At 28.4% G+C, this 15,110-nt stretch overlaps 1 protein-coding gene across 1 annotated transcript; it reads right to left on the bottom strand.

The window, feature by feature from the left end:
- Positions 1-14,225: 14,225 nt before the first annotated feature.
- On the bottom strand, positions 14,226-14,693 carry LOC117170080 (ribonuclease H1-like). The gene has a single exon (XM_033356603.1). The coding sequence runs from the start codon at positions 14,691-14,693 to the stop codon at positions 14,226-14,228; it is 468 nt and encodes a 155-aa protein (XP_033212494.1).
- Between the last annotated feature and the right edge of the window lie 417 nt (positions 14,694-15,110).

The raw sequence follows: 15,110 nt of genomic DNA on the forward strand, positions 1-15,110 counted from the left end.
CTGGTCAAAAGATTCTGCGGGAATGACCTTGACCTTTGTGAAATATAACTCACTTAAGATGATACAGGTCTGCTCCCATAGTTTTGTGACACCCTGTACAATAATCTTGATCGAAAGGACAATAATTTTTTTCAGATTTCAAAATCATTTAAAATTGAATGCAGTGTTCGGAAAGTTTCTTTAAGAAAATGAATTAATTACAGTTACAGTTGCTTCGTGAAAATAGTTGCTTGTTTACATGTTGAGCCACTTATTCAATTACCTTGATGTTATTAATAAATCAGCCCTGTCATTTTTACTGCTCAAATTTGACGAATTTGCAATTGCGCATCTGTAAAATTCAATGAATTTTTAATTTTTTATAATACAAAAGGAACAGAAATTGCATCAAATTATTATCAAATCATTTTAAGCATTAAATATTATTAAAGAGTCCTCAATTGAAAATATTCAAAATTAAAGAAATTTTCATTGGGACTCGTTAAAACTGTCGAATTTTCAATTGTAAATCTTCAGAATTGAATGGCATAACTTTAAATTATTCTTTTATTAAAACTGTACAGTTTTTAATTTTGTCGATTTAAATTAAATATTATGTAATTTTCATGCTTTATATTCGAAATTTCTTGAACTAAAAATTTAAAGTTGGAAACTTTACTATTGATTTCCAAAATAATATGAATCTTTTTAATTTTAAAACATTAAAGATTTTTTAAATTGAAGCGTTTTGAATTTCAAATATTTAAAATTGGAGAATTTGAAATTGAACAGCACGAAAATTAGAAAATTTCTGAATATAAATCTTTAACATCAAACTATTCCAAAAAACCATTTTTACGTATTAAGTATCTGAAAAATGTCAATTTTAAAAATTAAAGAATTTTTAATTAAGTAATTTTAAAATTCCATATTTTTTAATTGCAGCACTTCAAAATTGATATAATTTAAACTGTTAATCGTTAAAAGTAATGATTTTTTAATTTGGGCGAAATAAAATAAGGAATGATGTAATTTTGATGATTGATCGATTTCTGCATCTTCAAAATTAGAAATATTTTCATTTGTAATATTAACAATCCAAAATTATGCAAGATTTAGACTTCAGAATCAAAAATTTTGTAATAGTCTTAAATTATATTTAAAATTGATTGAGTTTAAAAGATTTAGAAAAAATTAAAAATGAAATTTATAACTATATTATTTTAAATTATACACATTAGAAAGTGGAGGATCCTTAAGTGCAAATCTTTCAGATAGTTATATTAAAATTTTTTTTAAATATTATGATTTTCAACTAAAAAAAATCAAAAATAAACAAGTTCAGGACTTTTTAATTCTAAACAAGTTCGAAATGGATTAACATTAAAATTGTATGAAAACCGATGTAGCTATTTTATTATTTATTTTAATTTGCGATTATCAATCATATTTTATAGAACTTTGAATCGAATTGTATATTTTGATTTATTTAATTTAGCTTGCCCTGTTATACGTTTTTGAACTTATTTAAAACTTAAAAACCTAATTATATAAATTAGAGAGCTTATAAATCATGAAAATGAGAATCAATGTTTCTTTTGTCAGTAAAATATTTTTCGCCTCTGGGAGTTTTAGTACCTAACGTGCTATTACCCTATTCGTTAATTTTGCGACCTTGCAAGAACAGTTGAAAACGATTCAGCGAAGAAGAGGAAATGAGGAGAATACGACTTTGACGCTGAAATGGTGAGAGGGCAAATTTAACCTGCCACCAGCACCTTCATGAAAACGCAGAGTAATTATAACCACATGCTCGACGTTTTATTCTTAATTCACTTACTGACAAATGCCTTTACTGCTTCAATCTGCTCCACATTCTCTATATGCCCAAACTTCTATCTCATTAATTCCTTTGTTTCAAATAATTTTAGTTTTAATAAAGAGGTTTTAATTTTTTTATTCTAAATCAAATACATCTCTGAGCTCACGCCATTATCCAGAAGTCTCGTTAAATTATAATTGTTTCAAAAACTAAACTAAAACGTTAAAGCTCGCGTTTTAGTATTCTAGAAAGTGAGTTGGATAATTCGAAGTAAACTTTTCTCTCTGCTCTATTTTCTTTCTCAGGCAGCGCAGCATGGTAATAAACAGTGCAATTTTTTGCAGAACTCGCATGACAACCATTCCTTTAAATTATCACATATCTTCTTGACAAAAAAAAAATTACTGCGCAAAACACTCCGCTGTGATTATTTCTCTAAAATGTATCAGACATTATATTTTTAATATTGTTCCACTATAAGTAATTTATAAATTTTAGAAAATACTAAAAACCTTGAATATTTCGATATCAACAAATTTATAATAAGAAAAAAAGATGTCGATGTCTATAAAGGCATCAATTAAGTCTTTCACCCCCCCCCCCCGTGATCACTTACCCTCTCTCCTCTCCTCTTCTATCATATCATGTCTTGTTTTATCATTAACTCCCTTATCTTAATTGCCCTCCACTACTTCTCCCTCCTTTCAACTCTAATTAATTACTCCCCTGCTTTAAATCCCAACTCGTATATTTTTCTTTCCACACCTCGCTCCTCTTCTTCTTTCTTATTCTCATATTTCACGTTATCAACTTACCTATTTGCCCTCCCCTATCACCCCCACTGCCAAACACTTCCTTCCTCCCTATTTACTTCTTATACTCCTACCCTACTTCCCTCCACCGATTCCCCTACTGCATCTCCCCTCTCCCTTTTTAATCGCCACCATTTCTTTTCACTTATTCTATTCTATCCTGTCCTATCTTATCTTAAACTCCCCTACTCTAATTGTCCTCCCCTGCCCACTCCTCCTCGTAACTCTAATTCACTACTTCCCTGATCCTGCTCTTCTATTCTTGCTTCCACTTTCCTCAACTCACCTATGCTTTCCTAATGAAATTGCTCCTCTATGGAACATTCCCTACACCACTTGCTCTATTTTCTCGTCCTCTCCGACGCATCCTGAAAATGACTTCAATTTTATAAAAATTTGCTATTGTAAAAGATAAATTTTCTACTAAAAATATGAAAGCTGATATTTCAACAAAAAATATTTTAATTTATAGTAAAAACCTATTTAATTTTACCAAAAAAGACGAACTATTAACAAACTACTTGAACCCTCAACTAAAAAGATAAAATAAAAAAGAATGTTTAGTCTAAAAATATATATCTTTTTAACCAAAAATCGGAAAGGTAAGATTTCATTTCCAAAAAATTTGATTAAGAAAAGGATATTTTCTGAAAAAACAATTTGAGTTTAAATTTTCTATCGAATTGCTGAATTTTTAAGTCAAATAGACGAGTTTTCCAGAAAAAGTTTGAATTTTTATGCCGCTAAATGAATTTTCAACACCGAAAAAATGGCAGTTTATACCAACAAGTTTAATTTTGTACCAAGATGTTGAATGGTTCAGACCAAAGATCAAATTTTCTATGAGAAAGGTGAATCTTTAAGCCAAAAATGTAAACTTTCAAAAAAAAAGTTAATTTCAAACCTAAAACCAACCCAAAACCAACTAAATGAGATTCATTTTCAATGAAAAAGTTGCATTTTTAACCTACAAAACTGATCTTTCACCAAAGAAGGAAATTTTTCAACAAAATTCATAGTTGAATTTTCAATCCGAAAGTATTAATTTTGAGCATGAAAATTCAATTTTCTACTAAATCGTTAAATTCCCCAGGCAAAACGACGGTAAAGCGATTCTCTCACAAGTTTGAGCGAGCCTAAAACGCGCGACTATTGATTCTCGCGCTTCGCGCTCGATATGTGTGCAGAGACGTTTCAAAACAATAGTTTAAAGCATCGATAAAAGTAATTTTGTGATTGTGATCTCTCTTTTGTTAAAGCTCTTTTGGCTTTAACGAACGCATTCTCATTACGAATCTCGTGCTTCGCACTCTAGTTAATCCCTGAAATTTTATATCATTCCCATAAATGTATTATTATAATTCATGACATGCATTGGTATTAAAACAGACGTAGTTTCATTATTCTGTAGGAAAAAATGCGCATTCTCTAAAAAAGAAATTAGTTATTAAAAATTTTATTGTAACTTTTGTCCTTTTTCCATAAACTGAGTTTGCTCATTGCCAATGTTCTTTTTATGATTTAAACTTCACACATACGGTCTACTGAGTAGCCTTTACCGTTTTTAACTTCTTTTTTAACTTAATGAATGTTAAAAAATATTATTAGAAAATAATAGAAGGCACTAGGAGATGAGTTTTGTACCTGTGACTGTAATTAATCTTTGATAATAGGATTTAAATAAATGTCGTATTTTTTGGTAGAAAATGAAATTAAACTATTTTATTTCAAATGATTTTTTTTGTGTTAAAAATTAATTTACACCTAATATTGATGAATAGCATTCATTATAATTTTGTAACTCACGTTGATGATAATCAAATTCTTCAAATAATGAACTTTGCATTCATTACCCGCAATTTTTATAAATCAATTTAGCAAACTTTTCTACATGCGTTTCAAGTAATTTCACACCTTTTCCCTTAGTAATTAATATATTCCTTTCTTTTGACTTCAAAAGAATTTTTATTTGTTATTTAAACAACTATTAAAAACAATATTCAACAACATTGAAAAGTAGAACATAAACTTTTTTATTGTAATTTACAATTATTCTGCTATTATTGCATGTTTACACTAATTACTTAACAGCTTATAAATTCAGCGCACGCCTATTATAATAATCAATGACCTTATAGGTAGAAAAACACATGTAATAAGCTTGCCTTCACTTGGTAAACTGTCTCCTAAAAATCTTGGTCAAAGCTCCCCAATATTAGTTGTTGCGTTCAATATCATACAAATTTTAGTAATAACTGTTTCATTATTTTGATTCATACAAAATCATCACACTACTTTGTAAGGAATAACTTATTATACGATTACTGTACGAATTTCGATTACAAAAGTAGATAAATCCTTACAAAGTTGGAAAAAATTACATTATTAAATGCAAATTGGTCCACAACGAACAAACAAAAACAATAAATCCTATTGTAATCTGAAAAAATTTAAATCTTTCAGAAAAAAATAAAAAAGAGGAAAGAAAAATGAGAAGGCAGTCAACCACATCCCCTTCCTTCTCTTTTTCTTTCTTTCGTCTTTTTTATTTTTATTAGTATCAAAGTACAATAAAATAAGATTCAAAATAACATTTTTATTGTAATTTAATTCTGATTAAAAAAAAAATACGAAAGAAAGAAAAAGAGAAGGAAGGGGGTGTGGTTGTCTTCCTTCTCATTTTTCTTCTATCCTTTTCTTTATTTTTGTCTAAAAGATTTTAATTTTGTTTTTTTCTTTTTTCAAATTACAATAGGATTTTTTGTTTTTGTTTCTACGTTGTGGTCCAAATTTGGTCGTTGGATTTTTTTTTTTTTAAACAGGAGTTTGCTTCAATTTTATTATTGGGCGTTAAACAGGATTTTTAATTTGGATTTTAATCTCATTTAAATTTCTTCAATTTTGATTAAGCTGACTTGGACTGGAGGTCATTTCTGCTATATTATTTTTTTTAATCAGATAAGAGTTAAACATGGTACTGAGCTGTTCAAAAAGGTTAAGTTATGGTGTGATATCAACCAAAAATTAAAAGACAGTATTCTTCAAAAAAGGTTTTTGATTGAATGTAGAAGAAATAATGTTTTACCCAAACAAATTTTTTTCCTGGACGACAAATTTCGAGATTTTATTTTTCACACTAAAATTTGCAATGGAAATATTAAACACACTTTAAACAATTTTAAAAACTTACTACTCAATTTATTTATTAAAGATGTTTCAAATCATGTTAATTTTTGAAAGTCAAAAATTTCCAGAATTAGAAGTGAATTAGAAGTTTGTTTACAACAAGATGAAAATATTGATCTTTTAAAGCATCAGATTCTCCTCAATCAAAGATTTTTAAGCAGTGATGAAAAACATTATGATAAACTTTCTAATTTGATTCATTAGAAAACTAATGTTCAAGAACAAAATTTAAATTTGCATAGGATTTTTGAAGAAGGAGGTAAAGATCCTTGGTTTGTGAATTTGACAGATATTCAAATTCCTGATTCAGTTACAGATATTCTTAGATTAGGTCAAGGCTTTAGTAAACGTGTGATAAAAAGTAAGGCAAATAAATGATGGAAATAGTAAAAGATGTTGAATGAAATATAGAAAACGTTCCTATTTTGGATCAGCGGGATTTCCGAAACAAGGTGTTACATTTGTCGTAAAATTTCTAAAGGTTTCATGATGACGAAAGAGTTTCTTAAAAGCAATCCTGATATAGTTTGCATGAATGCTAATAAAGGCAGTATTACTGTTTGCATGAAAAAATCGAAATTTAAAAGAGACACTTTTAAGATGCTTGAGAATTGGAGAAAGAAAGGACTTCTGGGAAAGGATATAAGATGGACTGATATTAACACTAAATACATAGTTCTTGCAAGAAGTTATGGCTTGAGAAAAATTCATAAAGATGGATATCCCTAAGAATAGTTATTCCAACTATTAATACTCCCACAAAATTTTTGGAACAGAATTTCAATTTGATTCTCAAGGACTCTATCACAGCTTCTAAATAGGTAACAAATAGCTGGGAATTTCAAAAAAGTATTATTCAAAAAACGGTTCCAGATGACCATATAATGATTTCCTTGTATTTCATTGCAATGTTTCCGAGTATACCCCTTGAATTAGTTAAACAGGCAATTTTAAATAGATGGGATAATATAAAAATTCGTACTCGATTATGTCAAACAGATTTTACGATGGGATGGTTTTTATTATGGAGTTAACTTATTTTAAATTTAGTGGATCTTTTTATAGATAGAGGTCTGGGACTCTGGTATAGTCATTTATCCGATTTTAGCAGAAATAGTGATGGAAGATTTGGAGGTTTTAGCTTTTGGAAAATTAGATTTTGTTTTGCCTTTTTATTTTCAGTTTGTCGACGATACCTTATTATGTCTTCTTCTAGAAAAGTTGCAGATGGTCATTGATACTTTTAACAGTTTCATCCAAAAATTCAATTTACTGATGAAATAGAACAGGAGAATAGAATCAGTTTTTTGGACATAGAAGTAATTAAGGGTTAGGATGGTAATATTATTACCAATTTGTATAGAAAAAGTGCATATTCGGGTAGAATTTTAAATTTCCTTTCTGCTCATCCCTTTCAAAAAAACTTAGTTGACAGAGCTCAAGGCTTGTCCCATTTTTTCAGTAAACACAAGAAATTTGAATATTGTTAGGAATATCATTTTTCTGAATCATTATCCACAAAAGTTAATTGAGAAACATATTGCAATCAGAGTTCAACAAATAGAAAACAAAGAGAGTAATAATTTGCTTGCAGATAATCACAAAGAGTTCAAGGAATATAGTTTGTTTAGTACCTTTGTTGTCCCATTTTTGGTCAAATTTTTAAAACTATTGAGCTTACGTTAAAAAAAATTAAAATTTCATACTATTTTCCGTATACCATTTAAAATGGATGCAGTGATAAATTTTGGCAAAGATCCTTTGGACAATTTTGAAAAGGGTGCTGTTCTCTATAAGATCACTTGCAGGATCTGTAAGATGAATTACGTGGGACAGACTGGCAGACTTCTTAATACTAGGATAGAGGATAGAATCCTAGGATACTAGGCTGTTATAAGAGTGTTCTTGCCAGACATACAAAGTAATTTGTTCATGTTGACCACGAGTTTGACTAAGATAATGTTCAAATTTTGCATAGTGAGAGTAATGAGAGAAAGAGAGAATTCATGGAAATGCTTTATATTAAAAAACAAAAAAAGTGATCTATTAATTTAAAAACCGATTTGGAAAAAATGAACAAAAGTATCAAAGAGAGAGCACCTGTTCGTAAGTGCTGTCAATTTTTACCATTAAAATTTTTCTTGCCTTAATAAGGATACTGTACGAGTACCGAAACGTTGGTAATGCAATTTTGTTTATTTATTTTTATTTTGAAGGTTATTTAATTGTAATTTGATGCTAATAAAAATAAAAAAGACGAAAGAAAGAAAAAGAGAAGGAAGGGGATGAGGTTGGCTAACTTCTCATTTTTCTTTCCTTTTTTTGTCTGAAAGATTTTGATTTTTTTTGTTTTTTTTCAGATTGCAATAGGATTTTTTGTTTTTGTTTGTTCGTTGTGGTCCAAATTTGGACGTTGGATTCTTGTTTTTTTACAGGAGTTTGCATCAATTTGATTATTGGACGTTAAATAGGATTTTTAATTTGTATTTTAATTTGATTTAAATTTCTTAAATTTTAAACATAAATATTTTCTTTAAAATTAAACTAAGAATTATTATATTACAAATGAAATTCTTTATTAAGAGTAAAACATTGAACAAATAAATACATCAAAACTTATTATGTGGGGTAAAGGTGTTGTGAAAAATATGTTTTATGGTGGTAGATGGAACGGAAATGTTTTAGAACTGTTTTACAGAAAAAGAGTCATTTGACTTGAAAGTTCAAGAACTGGGATTTTTTTTTATTTCTTAACTGAAAATTCCTTATTTGTTGAAAATATGTTTTTCTAGATAAAAAATTCATAATTTTAGTGGAAAACTCATCTCTTTGGTTAAAAAATGTACTATTTTTTTGAAAATTCTCCTTTTTCAGAAATAAATAAATTTTTTGGTGTAAAAAAGTAACTTTTCTAATTTTGGTTTAAATTCGAATTTCTTATGGAAAATTAATCTTTATGATTGAAAATTCGTTTCCTTATTTTGACAATGCATCTCTTGGCAGCATCTACATTCGCCAAAATATCAAATGCTACATTTTCTATTGAAAATCCATATTTGCAGGTTAAAAATTCAACCAGTTTGTTAAAAATTTACATATTTGTTAGAAAATTCAACTCTGGTTCAAAACTTAAATATTTCTTTTGAAATTCTTTCCTTTTTGTTTTAAGATATCCACCACTACGTTTTCATTGAGAATTTTTTTTTAATACAACTCTTTTTGGCGAAAGATTAATTTTTTTCTTTAAAAATTTTACCAAAGCTTGAATAGTAAGATTTTCAAACAAAAGAATTAATTTGGAACGAAAAGTGTAATAGTTTATATTTATACGAGACAAAAATCTTAATTTACATAAAAATCAGTCGAATGCAAAAAAAAGACCAATTTTAAATGAATTAATTGAGTCCTCAACAAAGGAGCTTTATCAAAAGATAATTCACAACTACCAAATTACAGTTTCACATATCTTAAACTTTAATTTAAAAGTCAATTGAAAATTGGTCTTTTTCGTAAAACAATAATGTTATTCGTGGAAAAATTAATCTTTTCAACATAGAATTTTTTTTATAACGGAAGAATATTTCTCGTAAAATATAGTCGAAAAACAACATAATTACCTTCCTGATCGATTCAGCGACTTGAAGTGCAGAACCTGCCTAATGTGAAATGGATTTGATCTCCTTGAAAATAATTTGTATAACGCTGTATTTTTTGTTAAAAATTAGTTTTTTAAAGTGAAAGTTTAACTTTCCATGTTTGGTTAAAAACTTTTAGATATTTTTCATTACAATCTGTTTTGGTAGAGAATTCATATTTTTTTATTTCAATTCTTTTGATTAAAAATTATTATTTTCTTAAACGAAAAACTGAAATATCCCATTTTTCGTCGAATATCAAGTTCATAATTGAAGCTTCATCTGTTTTTGTTTAAAATGAACCTCTTTAATTGAAAATTCAACTATTTTATTCAAATTTCTATTTTTTGTTTAAAATTAATTTCCGTAATGGTAAAATCTACTTAAATTATTTTTTTTCGAAAAAAGATATTTTTCAGTTAAAAATCATATGTTTGTTTAAAACTTTATGGATTTTGTAGAAAATTCATCATTTTTGGTAGAAAAGTAATATTCTTTGTTGAATATTCATCTTTTTCTTAGAGGATACAGTTATTAATAAAAATTCTTTTTTTTCGACTTGAGCATGTTCAAGGTTCTAGACGGTGCCAGACTTCAATTTATGTCTTGGAGACAAGTTGCTATGTCTTGAAGACATAAACATATCTCTTGAGTCGAATTTTTATGACTCCCGAAAAAGGTTCGACCATCTCAGCCAAGACAATGCTCGTATTGAGACAAGTAAACTTAGTCTTAGCCAAGATAAGGCTCGACTTGAGACAAGTAGGCGCCGTCTTAACTGTCATGGCATTTTTAATCGGGTTATATCGGGAAAAAACATCTTGCATAATTTACTATACACAATTGTCATCGCTGATAGATTCTGATAAATAATGTGTAGAGCCTGCCTGATTTTAAGTGAATTCTATTGTATTTTAAATACTTTTTATAATTTTGTTCTTGGATGGAAAATTAATTTAGTTAATTAAAATTTGTTAAAAGTTCCTTTATGGTTAGTCAAAAATTAATCTATGTAAGATAAAATTGAATTAAATCATTTTTGGTCGAGAATTGATATGTAAAATAAAAAATTGATATTTTATAGTTGAAAATTCAACCAATTGTTTGAAAATGCAGATATTTCGATGAAAATTCGTATTTTTGGTAAGAAATTAGTCTTCTTGGTAGAAAATTCATCTTTGTGATTAAGAATGAAACCATTTAGTTGCATATTAATTTTTTTATTTTGTTAGAAATTAAATTCTTTAACTGAAAATTTAACTATCCGACTTTCGGTCGAAAAGTGTAATATTGAACTAAAAATTGATATTTTTGGGTTGAAAATTCAATTATTTGTTTCAAATATCCTCTTTTTTTATATAAAATTAATCTTCTTCGTTGAAAATTCATCTGTCTGTTTGAGAGTTCAACTATGTATTATCAAATTTATCTATTTTAGTACAATTTCAACTAATTTGTTGAAGATTACATTTTTTGTGGTTAAATATTAATTCTTTGAACTAAAAAGGAATTGTCCTATTTTTGATGCTATATATTTATATTTTTAATTAAAAATTTATCTTTTTTAGTTGAAAACGCCACTTTGTTTGAAAACTGATATTTTTGAGTAAGGATTCAACTATTTTGTTAAAAATTAATTAAAAATTTAACTGAAGAATTTTAGGATGAAAAATTATATTTTTTAATTGAAATTTTTTTTTTAGTTGAAAATTCGTCTTTTTGGTTGAAGATGAATTTTTTTGTTAACATCTTATCTTGCTCATTGAGGATATAACTATTTTTTTGATTTTGTTTCTGTTTTTTCAAAATGAATGTCTTTGAAGATAACTTTAATTCTATCATTGTTGGTTGAAAACTAATCGTTTTTAGTAGAGAATTAATTTTATGGGTAAAAAATTAATCTGTTTTATGATCATTTTTAACATAGATGTCCAAATTCGATTTCTTTTGTCTTGTATCAGAAAAAACGTCTTGCATAATTTACTGCAAAAAATTTCATCGCTGAGATATTCTGCGAAATAAATTGTAGAACCGTTCTGATTTTAAGTAAATTCTATCTAATTTTAAATACTTTTTATAATATTGTTCTTGGATTGAAAGTTAATATAGTTGAAAATTCTATTAATTGTTAAAAATTAATTTTATTAAAAGAAAATTAATCTTTGTAATAGAAAATTCGTCTTTTTTTGTTAAAACTTCTACCATGTGCTGCCAAATTCACCTATTTTGGTTAAAATTTGAAATCATCTATAGAAAATTTTATTTTTTTGATTGAATATTAACTTTTATGATCTAAAAACTCAATTATTCTACTTTTGTTAAAAATGGAATTATTTGTTTGAAAATTTATGTATTTTGTTTAAAATTTATGTTATGTATTTAAAATACAAAACTTCTTCCTCGAAAGTTCATATTTTCGATTGAGAATTTAATTATTATGTGGAAAGTTCCTTTCTAGTTTGTAAAATTGCAAAATAAAATCAAATTTTATTAAAGTAGGAAATTATAAATTTAATTACCATGAATCGAAGTTGACGCCCCTGGCGTAACTCTCAGTGCTGGCATTTTAATGGTTTTTGTCATCTTAGAGGTTTTTCAACTAAATTTTTAGCTTTTTCTTTTGTTAAGTGGGATGAAAAAATTGTTTTCCACATATTTAGTGGGAAAACTTTGTTTCAATTGATTAATAAGGAAATTTATTATTTGTAAGGAATGAAAAAGATTCTTCAGTCAAATAAATTCTTCATATTCCTAAAAACCTTAAATCCTCGTGATCATCACTTTTTCGTACCTTATTCCTTTTTGAAAATGAAATTTGCAATTAAAAATTACGATTCTTGATATCTTGAAAAGTTTTAAAATTTTAGGTTTCGAGTGTGATGAATGAAAATTCATAAATGACCAAAATGGTCAAATTTTAAAAACTAGTATAGGTATAGACAAAATGTTAAGCATATACTGGTTAACTAAAAAAGATTTTTGAAAGCAGTTTTTGAAAGCAAAACTTTGATTTTGCAACCCAAAATGTTTAGCTTTATACAAAAACGTTTAGTTTTCAACAAGAAGGATTATTCTTTAATCTAGAAGATTAATTCTCTACCGAAAAAGATAATTTTTTTTAATACATATAATATTTTAATCAAATAGTTGAATTTTCAACGAAGAATTTTGAGTTTCTGACAATAAAAGACAAGCTTTCAATAAATTACTCATATTTTAAAACAAATAGATAAATTTTAAATCAAGAAGATAAACTTTTTATTCGTGGGACAAATCTTAAACAAATTACATCAATTTTCAACTAAACAGTTAAATTTTCTACGAAATTATTGAATTTTCCATTCTAAAAGACAATTTTTTCACAAGACAGTTGAATATTTAAACACAAAATAAGAATTTGCGACAAAAAAGTGAATTTTTAATCACACAATTACATTTTTATTTAAATGAATTAATTTTTAACAATAAAAAAAATTGTTTTCAACAATGAATTATAATTTTTAACATAGAAATATGCATTCTCAACAAAAAGTTAAATACTTAATACACGGAGAAAATTTGGTTAGGAAACTTTACCGGACTTTAAGTATAATTGGGATATATGGACCAAAAGAAGTATCGGTATCGGCGAAGTCCAATGTACCTAGCCACTCCTTTGATTTAGAATTTAAATGGTGTAATCAAAATTTTAGTTGAATAATATGGTACCGTTCAATTGATTTGAAAAGTAAATCAATTTAATTTATTATTAGCAACAATTATTAAGACAAATTAATTAAATTTTTTATGTTTCGCAAATTGGTACTTATTCAATTTAAAACTTGACTTATTACTTTGAAAATCATTCAAATTTAAGAATTTTTATTCATACATCTTTAAAATTGAAGTTTTTCATTTTTCAAATTAAACATTAAAAATTATGTAAGTTTCACCATTAAAAAAATTTTAATTTCGATAATACACAATAAAAATTTCTTCAATTTGAAAGATGTAGAGTTGAAAACTTAAGTTTGGATTTTCAAAATTATACAACATTTTTATTTATACATTTTTAATATTGTAGAGTGTTCAACTGTGAGTATTTAAAATTGAATTATGTTAAAAGAAACATTCAAAACTACACGATAAATTGCACATATTAAAAATGAAAGTATCTTCAATTGCAAATATTAAATACTTATTTCAAGAAGAGATATTCAAAATGTTTCCAAGTTATGTGTGTCATTCATATTTTCATATACATGAGTTTCATGCAGTATAATTGATAAATCATGCAAAGGGGCATATTCGATTTAATTCCTGAAATTATAACTTAATTTAATTTAGGAGATTTCCTATAAACCTAGTTTTTAGGTTTTTAATGCTCAATTTTAATGGCTTGAATATTTTACGTCAAAAAGATTTAAAAAAAGTAGACGATGCAAACATTTTATTTAGTTAGCTATAAGATGGGCAGGGAGCCCCCTATGGAGCTTCCCAGGCGCTCAAGTTATAAAGCCTATTGTGCCACACCCTTAACTATCGCTGGCAGTAGTTGACCTCAGACTTCTCAAAGAAGCCCAGTAAGTCAATCACCAAAAGCCTTGCAGCTTCCTCAGGTTTCATGAAGTATAGGACCCAAGGGTTATACCGCATTTTGTACATATTGTAGTTCAAGTGGTTATGCCCAGTGAGCATCTGAACCACTGCCCTTATGTCTTTCTTTCGCAGACCTAGGATTTCCCTGGCTCTGTCCATTCTGTACGTATAGTGCAGGATGGACTTTGCCCGTCGGCAGCCCTGGACCTGCTCTCAGTATTCTCGGTGCTTAGTGCGGATCCAGCTTTTGATAGTAAGGCCAATGCAGCAAAACGCTTGTCCCAGTACTTTTTTCGGCCCTATGTATTCACCTGCCGCACCGATTCTTAACAGCTGGTCCGCTTTCCCGTTGCCCTTGATTCCTGTGTGGCCAGGGACCCATATGAAAGCCACTTCACTTTTTTCTGCAAGTTTGTTCAATGCTTTTTTGCATTCCCAAACCAGCTGTGATGTTATATCTGGTTTTCCCACTGCAGTTAGGGTTGCTTGGCTGTCCGAACAGATCGTAATCTTTCTTCCAACCGCGTTCTCCTCTAAAAGTATCTCAGCACAACGAAGAACGGCATGGACCTCCGCCTGGAGGATAGTAGCATGTCTCCCAAGCGCAACCACCACTTCCCTTCTCCTCGCACTGTCATAAAATCCGGTTCCTGATACTCTCTCTCTCCTGGAGCCATCCATATACCAGATTTGCCCTTGAAGGAGTGAATTACCATTTACCTTCCACACATCCCTACTTGGAATGCAGACGCGGAAAACCCTGGTAAAGACGAAACGTTTTGTTGTAGTCAGAGCTCTTCGCAAAAAATCCGCGGTTTGTTCTAACTCATCATATTGTGGACCGAGAGAAACTCCTCATCAGACTCTCCAGTCCACTACCCTACTCCTCAGCCGCTCTGAGCATAGTATCAATTCAAGAACCTCATTCCTGTTTTTAATCTGGAATGTGGGAGTATCACCTCGATTCAGAATCTCCATATCAGAGCCCGCTAGGTATTCGATCAAATCTATTCCTCTGTCATTGATATTCGTGCTTCCCCAGACCGTATGGTGAGAGTTCGCATCACATCCCAACAGCAGAGGAATCTTGTTCGCCTG

Source organism: Belonocnema kinseyi, chromosome 3, assembly GCF_010883055.1.
Source record: "Belonocnema kinseyi isolate 2016_QV_RU_SX_M_011 chromosome 3, B_treatae_v1, whole genome shotgun sequence".
Taxonomy (NCBI): Eukaryota; Metazoa; Arthropoda; class Insecta; order Hymenoptera; family Cynipidae; genus Belonocnema; species Belonocnema kinseyi.

Bases quoted from the DNA above. Each gene is read 5' to 3' on its own strand.
- LOC117170080 (XM_033356603.1), bottom strand. From the start codon at position 14,693: ATGGATGGCTCCAGGAGAGAGAGAGTATCAGGAACCGGATTTTATGAC.